Below are 14036 nucleotides of genomic sequence, written 5' to 3' on the forward strand. Positions count from 1 at the left end.
CCTTCTCAGGACTGAGAGAGAGGGACTGGCCCGAGGTCCCCCAGCCGGCTTGGTGCCTAAGGCAGGACTAGAATCCCTGCTTTCCCAGTGCCTAGTCCAGTGGCTTTAACCAGGAATGAAGATGGCAGCTCTGTCAGCCAATATTTTACAGATTATAAATAACAAAGGCAACTTGCCAGTTACAAAGAAGCTGGTGTTAGCAATGTAAAGGCAAAATAAATCCTTTAAAATAATGTCTCCTCCTTACCCCTAGAAGAATTATACATTATATGTGTATATCTATTGCTTGTACGGTGGCCTTTCATCTAGGAATTTATTTGGTTCAGAAATGAGTGTGAGAATTTTGTGAAACACAAATATTCATACCTTCTGAGTCTCAACGGCAAACCAGGAATACTGATTCTTGGGGGGAGAATGGCTACTTTCAGCTAAAATAATCAAACTTTCCACCCTTGAGCACTTGTTTTTTGAGCTCAGTGGTTGGTTAATATACGGTAATTGCTGAGGAGTTGCATAAAAGTACTTTTGGAAACGTGCTCCAATTTTTGCTCTTTCAGACTGTCAGATTTCCTCTGTTGCTCTGTGGCAAGGAGAACCATCCGGGTGGGCAGCTTCCACGAAGGGGGGGTTCTGCTTGTTTGGCTCCCCGGTTCAGTATAAGCTTCTCCATGGATGCCGACCTCTTTCTGGGGATGCCCATGGGGAGGAGGGTGGGCGTGGCATGGCACTCAAAGCCCCCCTCCCCATGCACACATTCCGTCAGGATAATGCAGATTTTGACTCCAATTGGAGTTAAAGCTTTTGATGCTAATTGCTGGTAGCCATAGGAACACAGGACTCCTGACTTTTGGTCCCCCAAGGCCTGTAGAACTTGCAGGTGGTTCTGGGCAGGGAAATAATCCTGCTGTGATGCCGATTGCAGAGTATCAAACAGTCCAATCAGGACATGGATGACTGCCGCCAGCATCTCTGAGTCTAGCCACGTATTTCAAAAAGCAGTTTTGCTCTTTTTAAAATTTTCCCTTTGAGTCTAAAATCATGTACTGGGGGGGCGGGCTGCAAAAAAGTATCTGTTTGAATTTTTGTACTTTAGAAATTAACATGAGAATCCTAGAAGTGTCCTTGGGGGCCAGAAAAACAGTTCGGTCTCTAGATATTATAAATAAAGGTCCCCAAAAGGCAGGGTGAATGTTTTAGAGTGACTGCAGGGAGAGGGTCAAAAAAGACAAATGGTGGCAATGTGCAATCTGAGCCCCATCTCTTTTTGTGTACACAACTATTGTAACCAACTAGAATTTTTGACTCCCACCCCAGGAGACATAGCTTATGATCATGAGATTTCCATGTGGTCTCCCATCCAAATACTAATTCTGCTCAACTTTTCAAAATCAGCCAAGGTGATCCCCGTGTGGCCACCTAGCTGGGCCCTTAGAAGAGAACCGTTATCCTGAAACAATCGAGTGTATATGCTTTTCCTATTGTAGACTGTAAATGCAAGCTTACGTGATTGTTTGTTTTTTTAACTAATTTAACTTCTTTCTAGTCTGACAAGTTTTAGAGGCAGCTAAGAGCATTTAGAAACAAAAATAGAGGGCAAAACCTGAAAAGCACAAATTAGTTTCTCTTTATCAGAGGGAAGAAAAGAAAAAATGGAACGTGGGCTTGGAACAATCTACCCCAGGAGATACTGCCCAGAGCAATTTCTCAACCTCAAGAACTTTAAACTCCCAGAATTTCCCACCCAGTAAGTTCAAGTCCCCCCCCTCCGTTTAAAGTTCTTGAGGCCGAGAAAAATTGTTCTAAAGCAGAGCCCCCCTCAACCTTTTGGGCACCAGGGACCGGTTCCGTGGAGAAAGGTTTTTCCACGGACCGTAGGGTGTGTGTGGTTTTGTGTGCTGCCCGCATCCCACGGATGGGGCTTCGCTTGTTTGTGTGGACCGGTTGCTGGCATGCCTTGGCCCTATACCAATCCACGGACTGGAGGTTGGGGACCCCTGTTCTAAAGGACAAAGTCTACATTCCAGGCGGTCTCCTATTCACTTCCTAGCCACACTGAAGCCAGATAAGCTGGGCCTAAAGGCTCAGCATCCCTCAAAGTGAGCCGAGTTCCAGTGGTCATTATGGATGCACGGATGGAGTTTTCCCTGGCTGCAAGAGGGAAGCTGTTTGCCCTCAATTTCTGTGGGATTTTTTGCAACTTTTGCCAGCTGAGCTTTCTGCTCTGGGAGTCTCCCAGCCCAGCACTGCCCCCAATCAGCTTCCCAGGCCAGACGAACTGAGCATGCTTGAGGATTTTCAAGACTAGCCAGATGCTCGGGGACCTGGTGGCCTGCATGGCTTTTTGGGCTGCTCTTAAGCCCCAGTTTGAAGCTAGTCCCTCCTGCATGAAATGCACGGGTCAGGACCTTTGCCTGCTCTGCTGCAGGCCTCGGGGATGTGGGAATCCAGCACCCCCTTGGCCCTGCAGCTCTTCTCCTGCCGACCGAACGGTTGCTAACCCCCTCCCCTTCTTCTCCCCCTCCTCCCCTTGTCTTGCAGCCGTTGCGAGCGCCTGCCCTGCCCCGACAGGAAGCAATGCCAGCAGCTGCCCTTGAGAATCACTTCCTACCACCTCTCTTTCCCCACCAGCCTCCAGGCCCCCCTTGACATTTTCCGCATGGGCCCATCCAGTGTCGTTTCTGGGGATCACCTTCAGTTCGCCATCCTGAGCGGGAACGAGGAGGGCTTTTTCGCAGTGAGGAAGGTGGACGGCCACAGGGGCGTCGTGTCCTTGCAGCGAGCCATCCCAGAGCCCCGAGACCTCCTCCTGGTGATTCAGATGCAGCTCTCCCGCCACGGATGGGTCAGCACCTCCCTGGCTCAGCTGTGGATCTTTGTCACCACCCAACTTTGACCCCTCGCATGCTGACTTGGCCTGGGCCTCGGCGGTTGCTATTTTTTTTTTTTAGCATCTTGTAATAAAGTTCGGATGGCTCTCCATTCCCGCATGCCGCCTTTGCCTTTTGTTTCATTCGGCCTGATCCGTGTTTTCTTCCTTTTACGCTCCTTAATGTGGCCTTGCCTTCCTTTCTCCCTCCGGGAAGTTCTGCATATGAATCCACCAAGGCCTCTTTCAACCAGCCGGGTCTCCAGGTCCAAAAAGGCCAGGATGGCAGCCTCAGCCCAAGAAGAGGCGTTCGGCTTTCCCGCTTCGGTCCTTTCTGCCGGTGGCTGCTGAGCAAGGCCCAGACCCTGTTGGCTGGCCGGGGGTTTCTGGGGAGCCCCCCAGCCACAGCCGTTCATCGAGCAGCCCTTCAAAGTTAGGGTCACCTGGAAAGGAGTGGCATGGGACGTGAGCAGAATTTGGGCCCTTGGCAACTGGCACCTGTTTTGTGAGGGTTGCTGCGTGCTGGGGCAACGTGATCGCCAGCTGTGCCCTTCCCAGCCAGCTTCCCACAAAGTCAGTGGCGGAAGCCGGATTCACTTTGTGACTATGTGATTCACTTAATAACGGCAATGATTCGCTTAACGGCAGTCGAGGTCATAAAATTGGACACAATTCACTTAACATCCATCTTGCTTACCAACAGAAATTCAGGCGCCAACTGTGGTCACAAGTGGAGGATTACCTGTAATCACAGATTAATAAAATAATTAAAAACAATAATAAGATGGGATGCACTTCAGCCTTACCAAATGCCTGAGTGGAAGGGATCAAAAAATAAAAACCAAAATAAAATTGTAACTTTAAAATAAAAACCATCATAAACCGCATTATATTTTGCCCAAAGACAATTTGCACGTAATTTTTAAGATGATTATTTGATTGGAATTCCGTAATTTGAACTTGGCTAGCTTGGATATCTCATTGTCCAGGAATTTGTGGGTGGATAGGAGATCAAGATGATAGATCAAGATCAAGACTGACCCTGACCCTGTTTAATTTGTATCTCAAAAGTTGTGCAACTTCAGTTGTGGGATTGCAGCCAATATCTTTACTTCTTTAAAATCTCCCCTGGGATCAAATTGTTAATGCAGAAATCAGGAGATGCTTAAGAATTTGGAGGTTACCCATAATTAACTATATCTATTATTGTTTGTTAAACACATGAACCCAGACATTATGCTGTTTACTAAATATTGAAAATGTTATTTGGAAAAACCCCAACACTAATCCTAACCCAAATCCCAACCCTAACCCCGACCCCACCTTATTCCTAACGTATAAAAACTAATTATATATATTATAAATTAATATATATATATTTGGAGGTTACCTCAGATTATCTGGCAAAGCTTTGGGCTGAAGTTTTGTGTTATTCCATTCCTGCTAAATAGTATGTGTTCATTAAATCAAACTGCCCAGCAGCTTCAGTATGACCTCTTACAGGTAAGAACGCTTCTCAAACTTTTCCAGGGATAATACTAGTGTTTCTCAACCTCGACAACTTTAAGGTGGCTGGCTGGAGAATGCTGGGAGTTGAAGTCCACGCATCTTAAAGCTATCAAGGTTGAGAAACACTGGATTAGACTCTAGCCTTTTGCTACTTCCAGGAGTCAAGCTTGGATCAGTGAGATTAAAGGTCCACAAATTGCCTCTGCAGCAAGATGGCACTTTTTCCAAATCCAGTTCATCAGCACACGGTGGCTGAAGAACATCAACAGAGACCAGGAGGTTGTATGATTCAGGCTGTTACTACTTGGATTCTGGCATCAGCGCAACTGAAAGAGTTGGCTTGCTCTTGCCGCCTTCCGTAATACTTCTGGCCTTCCCAGTCTTCAGATTTTCTCTCGGTTCATCATCTGAGAACTAAACCGATCCTGCCTGGCTTTGGAGATCAGCCAAGATCAGCTGTTGGGTCTGGGACTGAGGACTTAATTGTTGATCCTTCCAACTCTTGCTCAAATGGGTGGTTCCAATTGGAAGAAACTTGCAGTCAGCCGTGCTTGCACCTGAGTGAGGATTCATAGAAGCATTTATACGTGGGCTGCAAATATCCAGGTGACCATTAGAAATATTGAAAATAGGGACTCTTTGTTGGTATCTTGGAGTAGATACACGGAGGAGGTACAGCACAATCTGTCAAGCCACCCAAGAACCAAGAAAGACACGTGGAACTACTTCTGAGTAGTTTCCTTTATTGTCCCTCACCTATAGACAGAAATCTTGCCAAACTAAAGCAAGTATTGGCATCACTGTAGATACACTCTGGGAATTGCCAGGGAGGAGCCTTCTCTTTCTCCCAACCAAACACTCCATACTTCACTGCCTCTTTGCCCTGTGGAATGCAGTGCATCTCTCCTGGGAATCCAGATTACATTCCAACACACAATTACCACTTGCAAGAGACTATAGACAATTTCCATGAAAATGATTGTGGAATTGCTTACCGATTTGGATCTACTTTGTGGGGCTCACAATAGGCAAGAAAAGTGGGCATCAGTTTCCTAAACATTTGATTAACATTTGATTAATTAAAGAAGCAATCGAAACAATTGCACATTCTAGCATAGACCTCAATATTCTGACTGTTCTTCAAACCATTTGGGCAAATAGCTCTGAAACATTTTGGGCTCATCTCTTTCTCTTCTCCAAGGGGGGAGGATATTGAGAGGGCAACACACAGAAAACTAGACAAGCCAACATGAAGCTTATTTCTTCAGAAGTAAGAACTGTTGTGCTTGTAGAACTTAATATCAAGGACTGTGAAAGTGAGTGCACTCCAGACTTAGGGGAGGTCAAATTGCAAAAGGCCAGAAAATCAATAGCCATTGTGCAGAAATGACTTTTTGGAGAAGTATTCTGGTTTGCACATTATTGACTAAGGCCCAAATTAGCCCGATGAATGAAAGAAATGCCCATTTGAACAAAAGATTATAGATATACAGTAAGTAAAATAGATAAAGAATGAAATAATGCTCCAGGTTTTGGCAAGGCATGCTTGAAAATGAGTCGGCTAACAGGTTATTCAATTAATCAGTATGGGATAGTTTATGAACCATCTTAATTGTGAAATTGGATTTGTTCTAGCATGTTATATAGTTGGTTTGTTTTTTTAAAAAAATCAGAAATGTAGGCTGGAAGTCTTTTCAGCTGCACACAGCAGACCCCTCCTGCTATTCTCCCTGCCCACTCAAAATTCCCCTTTCTGGTTTGCTGTATCCTGCAAAGGAGAAAGCAAGCGAAACCAGCGTATCAGGCACCTGGAAAGTATAGGCTGAAAGGTTGTATCCCAGAATGTCCCCCGTTGTGCCCTCGGTCCGAGACACGATCGTATGCCACGATTTGCACACCAGACCAGAGCGGATGTCAGCCCTGGGAAACTGATACAAAACCATCACATTAAGGGGCCATGCGGTGGATTTTCCACCAGTGAAGATCAGTAGCTAAACAAGGACAATTGGATAACGTAAAAAAATGTGTAAAAAACAGGAACCAAAAATAAGGTAGATTTATTCCAGACTTTGCTGTGATTAAAAACTTTAAATGCATCTCCAAAATATTTATGGATATGCTGGCCTTGTTGGAAACAATTGTAGCTGGATGTACTTTAGTCTCTCTTCAGATCGGATTTATTTCATGAACGAATTTCCAGAATAGCTAGATCAGACTCCAGGGCCTGCAACACACTTCCATAAGACGCTAACACGGTGGGATCAAAAGCTTACCTTCCCTGCTGATCAACTCTTCAACTGTTGCCATACAAATAATTTGCAAGAGACGTGCTCAAAAGGGGGTAACTCTGAAGATGAGATGGAGCTTTGGTCACATCATCGCAACCATTTTCTCGACTTTTTAGACGATGCTCCGTGGACACCCTGGGACATTTGTTTCTGATCTTAATTTGTATGTCTTTCCTTTTCCATTAGAGTCAGACATGAGAAGACAGATACCATTCGCTGCATTAAATCCTGTCGATCAAATGATGCTAACTGTGTCTTAGACCCTGTTCACACGATTTCCCACACTGTAATCTCTCTGCCCACTTTCCGGGAATTTACGAGACCAGAAGGTAATCAGATTCCTTCCTTTCCATAAAATTATCCCATGGAACCTTTCGCGGGGTGATGATGATGATGATGTTGGAAGTGACGGTGGTTCTGGGTATTTTGGACTCCTTACTAGCCAGCTAGTCTGTTGAGCACACTTGTTAGGACTGGAAGTCTTTATAGTCCAAGATCTCTAGGAGGCACAAGATAAAGTCCTATGATGTTACAGAGAACCTCCATCCTATCAGTGAGATGAAAAGTGATACATGAAAAATTCCTTCAGCTTATCTGGGCGTGGTTGTCGATTAGGTTCCAGAACCAGGTTCTGAAATTTTAGGCTCCTTATTGGCCAATATATTCTAGTCAGGGAGGAAATGCCATTTCTTCTCCTCCACCAGGCAAAAGCAGTGACAACGTCCATCCTGGGTCTGCTGTTATTGTCCTTAACTAAACTGGGCCAATTGGCAAGTGGTTAAATAGCTAACTCCGGTCTCATTGCTGCTCTCTCCTCAGAGATTATTTTCCTTCGTGCCATTACGCCAGCATACCCGACCAATGAGGCTGACATCATATTCGATATAACTGAAGGAAATTTACGGGATTCTTTTGACATCATCAAGCGCTATGCAGATGGCATGACTGTGGGTAAGGAATTCCTCTTTTGTGCCGTGGCTCTTACCATTGAACCTAGGGGTCTCGATACGGTATTCCAGCATCCACCTGCCCATCCATCCACCCACCCATCCATCCAGCTTCACCCTTCACCCCAGAAAGGTCCTCAGTTCTTTCTTGGGACTGGTAAGAGGAAAGGTGATAGTGGTGAAAAACGTGCAAGGTGCACAAGGCATTGCTTTTCTCTGTCACCAGTGGGTGGGATGTTTCAGGGGGATGCTAGAGTTTCCCCAGCACATGCTCTGAAAATACAAGCATTTGCCACACTGGAGTCCATGGCTCAAAAGGCTGTGTTTCCCTTCCAAATACCTGAGAAGAGCATGTAGGCTGAGGGTTTATGGAGATTCTCTGTCAGCCAGGCCACAGTGGTCCCAAAGATGCTTTTTTCCCCCAAAAGGCAATTGGACTTTTGTTTTTCCAGTTGTCCAGTTGTCGGGTGTCTTTTGGAAAAAAAAAGTACCTTTGGGACATATAGGCTGAGGGTTACACCTCTAAGACAATCAGACAAAAGGCAGAAGAAAGAGAAAAAACAGTTCAAGAGAATTTGGCTTCTTCTTCACCACGTCCTCCCTCTGAAGGGGCTGCTGGGTTTGGCCAATGTTCTGACCCGAGAAATAAAAGAATAATTAGTGATATCCTCCAGCCATTGGATTGGAGAGTAGGACCAGCAGTGTGCAGAATCTAGGTGTCCTAGCGTATTTTGAAGTTACTTATAGAATTAAAACAAAAATAAGACATGCTGAGTGATGGGCTATGCAGTGTTTCTCAACTTTAGCAATTCCAAGATGTACTGATTTCAACTCCCAGAATTCCCTAGCTTGCACGGCTTCTGGAAGTTGAACTCCTCACATCTTAAGAGTTGCTAAGGTTGAGAAATGTTGGGCAAGGGAAACAGCCATCCATATCCCATGCATAATTTTAGGACCTGTCCTACAGCTTGGCCTGGAGGTGGCGCTGTGGTTGTGCTCATTCCAATTTATTTCAAAATTTTGCCAGCAGAAGTGATTACTTGGTGCCAAAGGGGAAACATGTTCATGCAGGCTTCTGAGCTTTGGGTCGTCAAGAAGAGCTGTCGGGAAAACAGCCATTTAAGACCTGCAAGATGATTTTCTGCAAGGATGCTGATACTAACCTAGAAATGATGAAATCGGGGATGACAATCAATATCTATATACGCAACCCCAAAGGGTGGTCATTATAAAGTCAGGCAAGGAGAAAGGCTGCATAATTTAGGGGCTTCTTCTATGTTTTTATGCGTTGCTATCCTCCTGTGGCCTCTCTAACAATATGCCCTTGCCCCTGTCCACATTTCCAGGATGTCACGTCAATGACAGGCTGAATTCGCCTTCTTTATAGCCTGTAGAGTTAGCGACAATTGTACCCGTGTTTCTCAACCTTGACGATTTTAAGATACATGGACTTCACCTCTCAGAAATCCCCAGCCAACATGCTTCAAGATACATGGACTTAATTCCAGAATTTCCTAGCTAGGATGCTGGCCAGGGAAAACGAAGTTGAAATTCGCACGTCTTAAAATTGCTAAAGTTGAGAAACAAAGGTGAACATACCATGCTACTGATGTGACAGCTAAACTTTACTTCCCACTTCAAACTTTTGAAAATCTACTCACTTTTTATCAAATGTGACTTCCTTTGCTTGCAAATCACGCAGGAGTAGGGCTCTTGGTTGATTAGTTATAATATACAGACATATACAAACACACACACACACACACACACACACATATATATGTGTGTGTGTGTGAATGCACTTTGCTAATTAACTCTTTCTTTCCTGCTTTGGCCTGACCCAAGGCTCCACCAGCGGTTTTATATATATATAAAACACTTCTGTAAAAATTGGGCCGCTTAACCAGGAAACAAATGTGTGCTTCAAATGCAAAAGACAGAAAACACCAACCCAGCAAAAATCAGTCTTTTTTTTTTTTTACAAGAAGCTCTGCCGCTGCATGGAATACAATGTTTAAAACTGAGGTGGAGTAGAATATAGTTCCCCACGGGTGGGGGTGCCTGTGGAGGTAGAGGGGGTCAAAAAAGTCAATCTGCAGCTGTGGGTGTACAATTGGAGTCCCCCCCCCCTTTGCTGTGCCTGGACAGCCTTGCACCCAAGTGAATCTGCCAAGCAGAAAAAAGACACAGAACCAGGCCAGCAGACTTGAGTCCAGCTCCGGACACAGGCCCAGCACGTCCACTGGGTGCGGACAAAATAATCAGGGTGCTGGCCAGGATGAGGCCATTATGCACAAGGCACATGAAAACCAGGCTGTCACAGCCACAATGTCGCCTTTTTTGAAGACCATCCCCTGCGAACATCCCTGTGTGCGTCTATAGGAAGGGTCTCTCTGCATATCAAAATGACATGTGTGAGCTGCATTAAATGGAGCAATTCACAATCAGAATTAACAAGAAAAAGTCAACCTTAAAAGAGAGAAGTAAGCAGTAAAGAAAGCTTCTACTATGAAAGCAGGCTTTTCAAATCCTTTTCTGATCGCTCTTTGGAGTGGATTTTCTTTTACACCCAAAGACTATTTTCTTACCCCTCGGGCCCTTCAGGGCGGCTTGAAGGCCGACTTCGAAGACTGGAGGGAGTCTTTCCCTGCTTCACCCAAAGTGCAGCTGCTGAGGCCAGGGGCCGCCCGCTTGCAGCGGGCCAGTTGAAAAACTTTGAAGGGTCAAAATTATTGCCTTAAGTGTCCACCAGCAGGAGGCAGTCAGTGAGCAGGGCTGGCCTCTCTTCCAGGTGGGAATTTAGAAATGCCGCTCTGTCTGCCTTCTGAAACCCACGGGGGAAGCCACGGAAAGGCTCGCTCGGGTCCTGCATGGGGGGGGTGGGGTGTCTGGAGGCTGCAAAAGCAGGGCCAGGGGTGACGCTCTGGGCCGAGACGAAGGCTGGGCGTGTTTCTGGGCTCCCAGAAGTTGCGGTCAGGGGATATGGGTGGACCAAGAGCTGAGCTGACCGAAGCCGCCTGGTGTATAAATTGGCGTACAAACTAAGGGGGCCAAAGAGGACTGTTTCTGCATCCCCGCCTGCAAAGTGTCACAGCTGATCTAGGCGGAAGGGTATACAGCAGCAAAGCCTCCGCTTGTCCTCTTTAAGCCTTTTAGCAGACTTTCCACTATGAGGCTATTCAGCTTCTTCCCCTCCCCCCCATTTCTCTTTAACCAGCTGTCAGGGAAGAATTCGTTTCCTGCCTGCACAAAAAGGTTTTATTAAAGCCTGGGTTATTAGAAGGCTTATTCCCCTTAGCTCTGTCTAATTCTCTAATGCCACCTGTACGCGGGCAACGCCACTAATTCCTGCAAAGCAAAACTTTGATACAGTTGCCCCAAGTTAATAGAAAGCACATTCCTGGCTTTTAAAAATCTACCTCCCTACTAAATCTTTTCTGGTTTTGTCTTCGCTACCCTGTTGGGTTTTTTATGCAGCACATATAAGACACAGGTAGAGCCTCTATTGCACCGATGTGGCCGCCCTCTTGATTTTTTGGACTTTCCCAGAGAGGCCCCAGTGCTTAAAGGATCTGGAGGTGGTCCTTGATTCACAACTGTGATGCAGCATGCCCATTACGGTCATAAATCATGACAGTCACAAAGCGGGTCACCCATTTGATCAACCCAATCTGATAACCTTTTTCATAGAAGTCATTAAGCGAACATCACTGTCATAAAGTGGATGTCATGGCGTAAAGCGAACTCCACAGTTGTTAAGCAAACCAATTGCTTTAGTGCCAGATTTGGCAAAACCCAGAAGTAAACGCTGATTTTTGGCAAAAGCATAAAATGTTTTCACGTGACCACAGGAGACGCCAAAGGTGAAGCGGAGGGAGTCTAGCCGCTGGTGGAGCTTTGGTGCTGGGTCATAAGGAACCCGGAGGGTTCGGTCCATTGCGCCACTCCGAAGGATCTGCCAAGTGGTGGGTTGTAAGGACTTCCTCTAACCGAAAACACTGGCATGGGACTTCAATGGCCTGGATGCCTCCTGGATGCCTTCTCCCTGCCCCCACCCTGGACACCATTTTTCTATTGTTAGAATATAAGGTGACACCGCAGAACCAAACTCTGGCATCTCACAAAAGCTGGTGCCTTTCAGGAAAACGCGTCCCTCTGACAAGGGCCTCTCGGTCCAGGGCTCATTTTTGGCTACCTTGGACAACGCGGCTCTCTTCCCTCAAGGATTCGGCAGATCACTACATGGGATCCTGCCTCAACCGAGAGAATCCTGTGCTTTGAGCGTGGGACTTGGCTGTGGCTCCCACGCTCCCTTGTAACCTTGTAGCAGAAGAGGGAAGTAAGGCTTTCAGGGATCCCAAACGACGTGGAAAACGGAAAGGCGTTTCTTGCCTTCCGTAAACCAAAGACTGGAGGGAGGGTGGGACAGCAGCTTCTCAGCACCGTTGCCTAGCAGTGGCCTAGCCAAAGGAACTGAAGCATTGCTCATTGTGTCACGGCGGTTAAAAATGTGGATGCTAATTATTGCTGCTGTTGTTGCTGTTTCTCAACCCCCAGGGGTCGTTCGACAAGTGAAGCCCATCATCGGTCCTTTTTATGCCACCCTGAAGTTGGAGATGAACTACGTTGTTGGAGGGGTTGTCTCACATCGTAATGTTGTCAACGTGCACATCTTTGTTTCAGAATATTGGTTCTGATGGGCTATTTAATGAAGAGAAGAGAGCGGAGCTCCACCACAAATTGTCCAAAGGCTCTGTATTCATGTGGAGAAAAAGGACCAGGTAGCTTTCTTTGCCAAGGATGTATCTGGTTTCTAGCTTGGTTGCAGGACAAATAGCAAGCTATCTAAAATAGAAGTAGGATATCAATACCTGTAAATTCACAGTAGTTACATTGTGTTGTATATACAGTATGGCCACATTTTGCATCTGGTGGCCTTGAACCTCTCGGTGAGTTTTAATCTCAGCTATTTTGTTAAGTGCTTGAGACTGTATTTTGCAGATCTGAATCTTGCTGTCTTTGATGTTTCCACCTCCTTGAACTTTTTACCTGGCTATGATCTCTTTTTTAAATTGTAGAAATTTTTTAAAAATCACTTTGCCATCTGGAGTCAGAACTAACTCCCATCTCAGAGGATTTCTCCCTACCAGCATTGGACCCCCTACTTCCAGTCACCCGCAGTAGTAAGTCCAAGGGATTGCTTAATAATATTTCAGGTCCCTGTTTTATGTGGCTGTGTGCTTTTTTTTTTGAGAGGGTCATTAAAGGGACACTGGACAACAAAGGAAGAGTATGGTGGAAAATGGAGTCCTCTAATGCCAAGATCTTCAGCATACAATACAAAACGCACACTCTCTTTCTAATGCTGCAGTCAGACTGAAGTATGTATCGCAATCCAATAAGATCCTGGCTTGTTGGTGGTGTTAGTATTCGTGCCCAGGAGGTCTGGTTCTCAAAGAGAACGCACAGTCTTCAACTCACATAAGGGACTGCTTTGGTTCTCTTTAAAAATTAATCTCCCTTGAAATTTTAGGTGTGGAAAATGCTTTGAAAGCATTTTGGAAACTCACACATATATATGACTTCCTTCTTTTCTGCAATAAAACACCTTACTATTTCTTCTGTCAGCTAATTAATGAATGCAGGTTTGAGTTTTAAGAGTAGAAATTTATTTCTGTGCGAAATATGGCAGCTGTACATGTGAGACCCACACGAATTATTAATTTGATATTGAGACACCAGATACATAGTACACTTTCTCATAAATTTTTAATTCAGATATATTTTGACATTAAAAAGGTAAAAGATCTCTTTGGGGGCTTTAAGCATCCACTGATGATCAACTTAATCAAATGATTCTTGTCAGCATAGAGAAGCAGAAAGCTTCCACAAATGGAAAATGAGTAACTTTAGATGAATGGCTAGTAGTGTGGATGTGGGACCTGCAGATATTTCTTAATCTGCCTGGGTCAATTTTCCTGTTAGATTGGGGCCCTAAGTCAAGAGAAAGTGCTAGGAGAAGGGCTGAGGTTCACAAAAACAGGAAGAGGGGAATGTGAACTGGGGTACCTTTCAATTCATCCAGTTCCTAACGAAGCAGTAACTGTCTTCAGGTTGACGGCATACCTGTTTTCCAAGCTTTTTCAGAAGTCCAAGTCTCAGGACTTGCCCCCATATCCCAGTGGCACATCGTGTCTTGAAGGGTGAGGAAAGGTCTCGGTTAAAAGTTCATAGCCTCTCTTGCTCCTAGTCCCTAAGGTTTTCTAGATAGAAAAGAGGCTGGAACAATTCCACCATAAGGTTTACAGTCTGTTGAACAACAAAATGAGCCTGTGGTCTTTGAAATGCCTGTCCACACACGTTTTACATGTATTTAACTTTTCTCTTGATAATTTGCCATTTGCTTACAACAATAAAAACAATAAT

The 14036-nt window shown here is 45.3% G+C and overlaps 1 protein-coding gene across 1 annotated transcript in view; it reads left to right on the forward strand.

Moving 5' to 3' along the window:
• FBLN1 (fibulin 1) overlaps positions 1-12372 on the forward strand; it is a gene marked incomplete at its 5' end in the record, with an annotated part of 51122 nt that extends 38750 nt beyond the window's left edge. The window contains 3 exons of the mRNA XM_081331851.1: positions 6850-6992; positions 7483-7614; positions 12168-12372. Of these exons, the coding sequence (XP_081187977.1) occupies positions 6850-6992; positions 7483-7614; positions 12168-12307 (415 nt within the window). The 3' untranslated portion in view covers positions 12308-12372. The remainder of the gene's footprint in view (positions 1-6849; positions 6993-7482; positions 7615-12167) is intronic.
• Between the last annotated feature and the right edge of the window lie 1664 nt (positions 12373-14036).

Source organism: Vipera berus (genome assembly GCF_964194415.1).
Source record: "Vipera berus genome assembly, chromosome: 6".
Taxonomy (NCBI): domain Eukaryota; kingdom Metazoa; phylum Chordata; class Lepidosauria; order Squamata; family Viperidae; genus Vipera; species Vipera berus.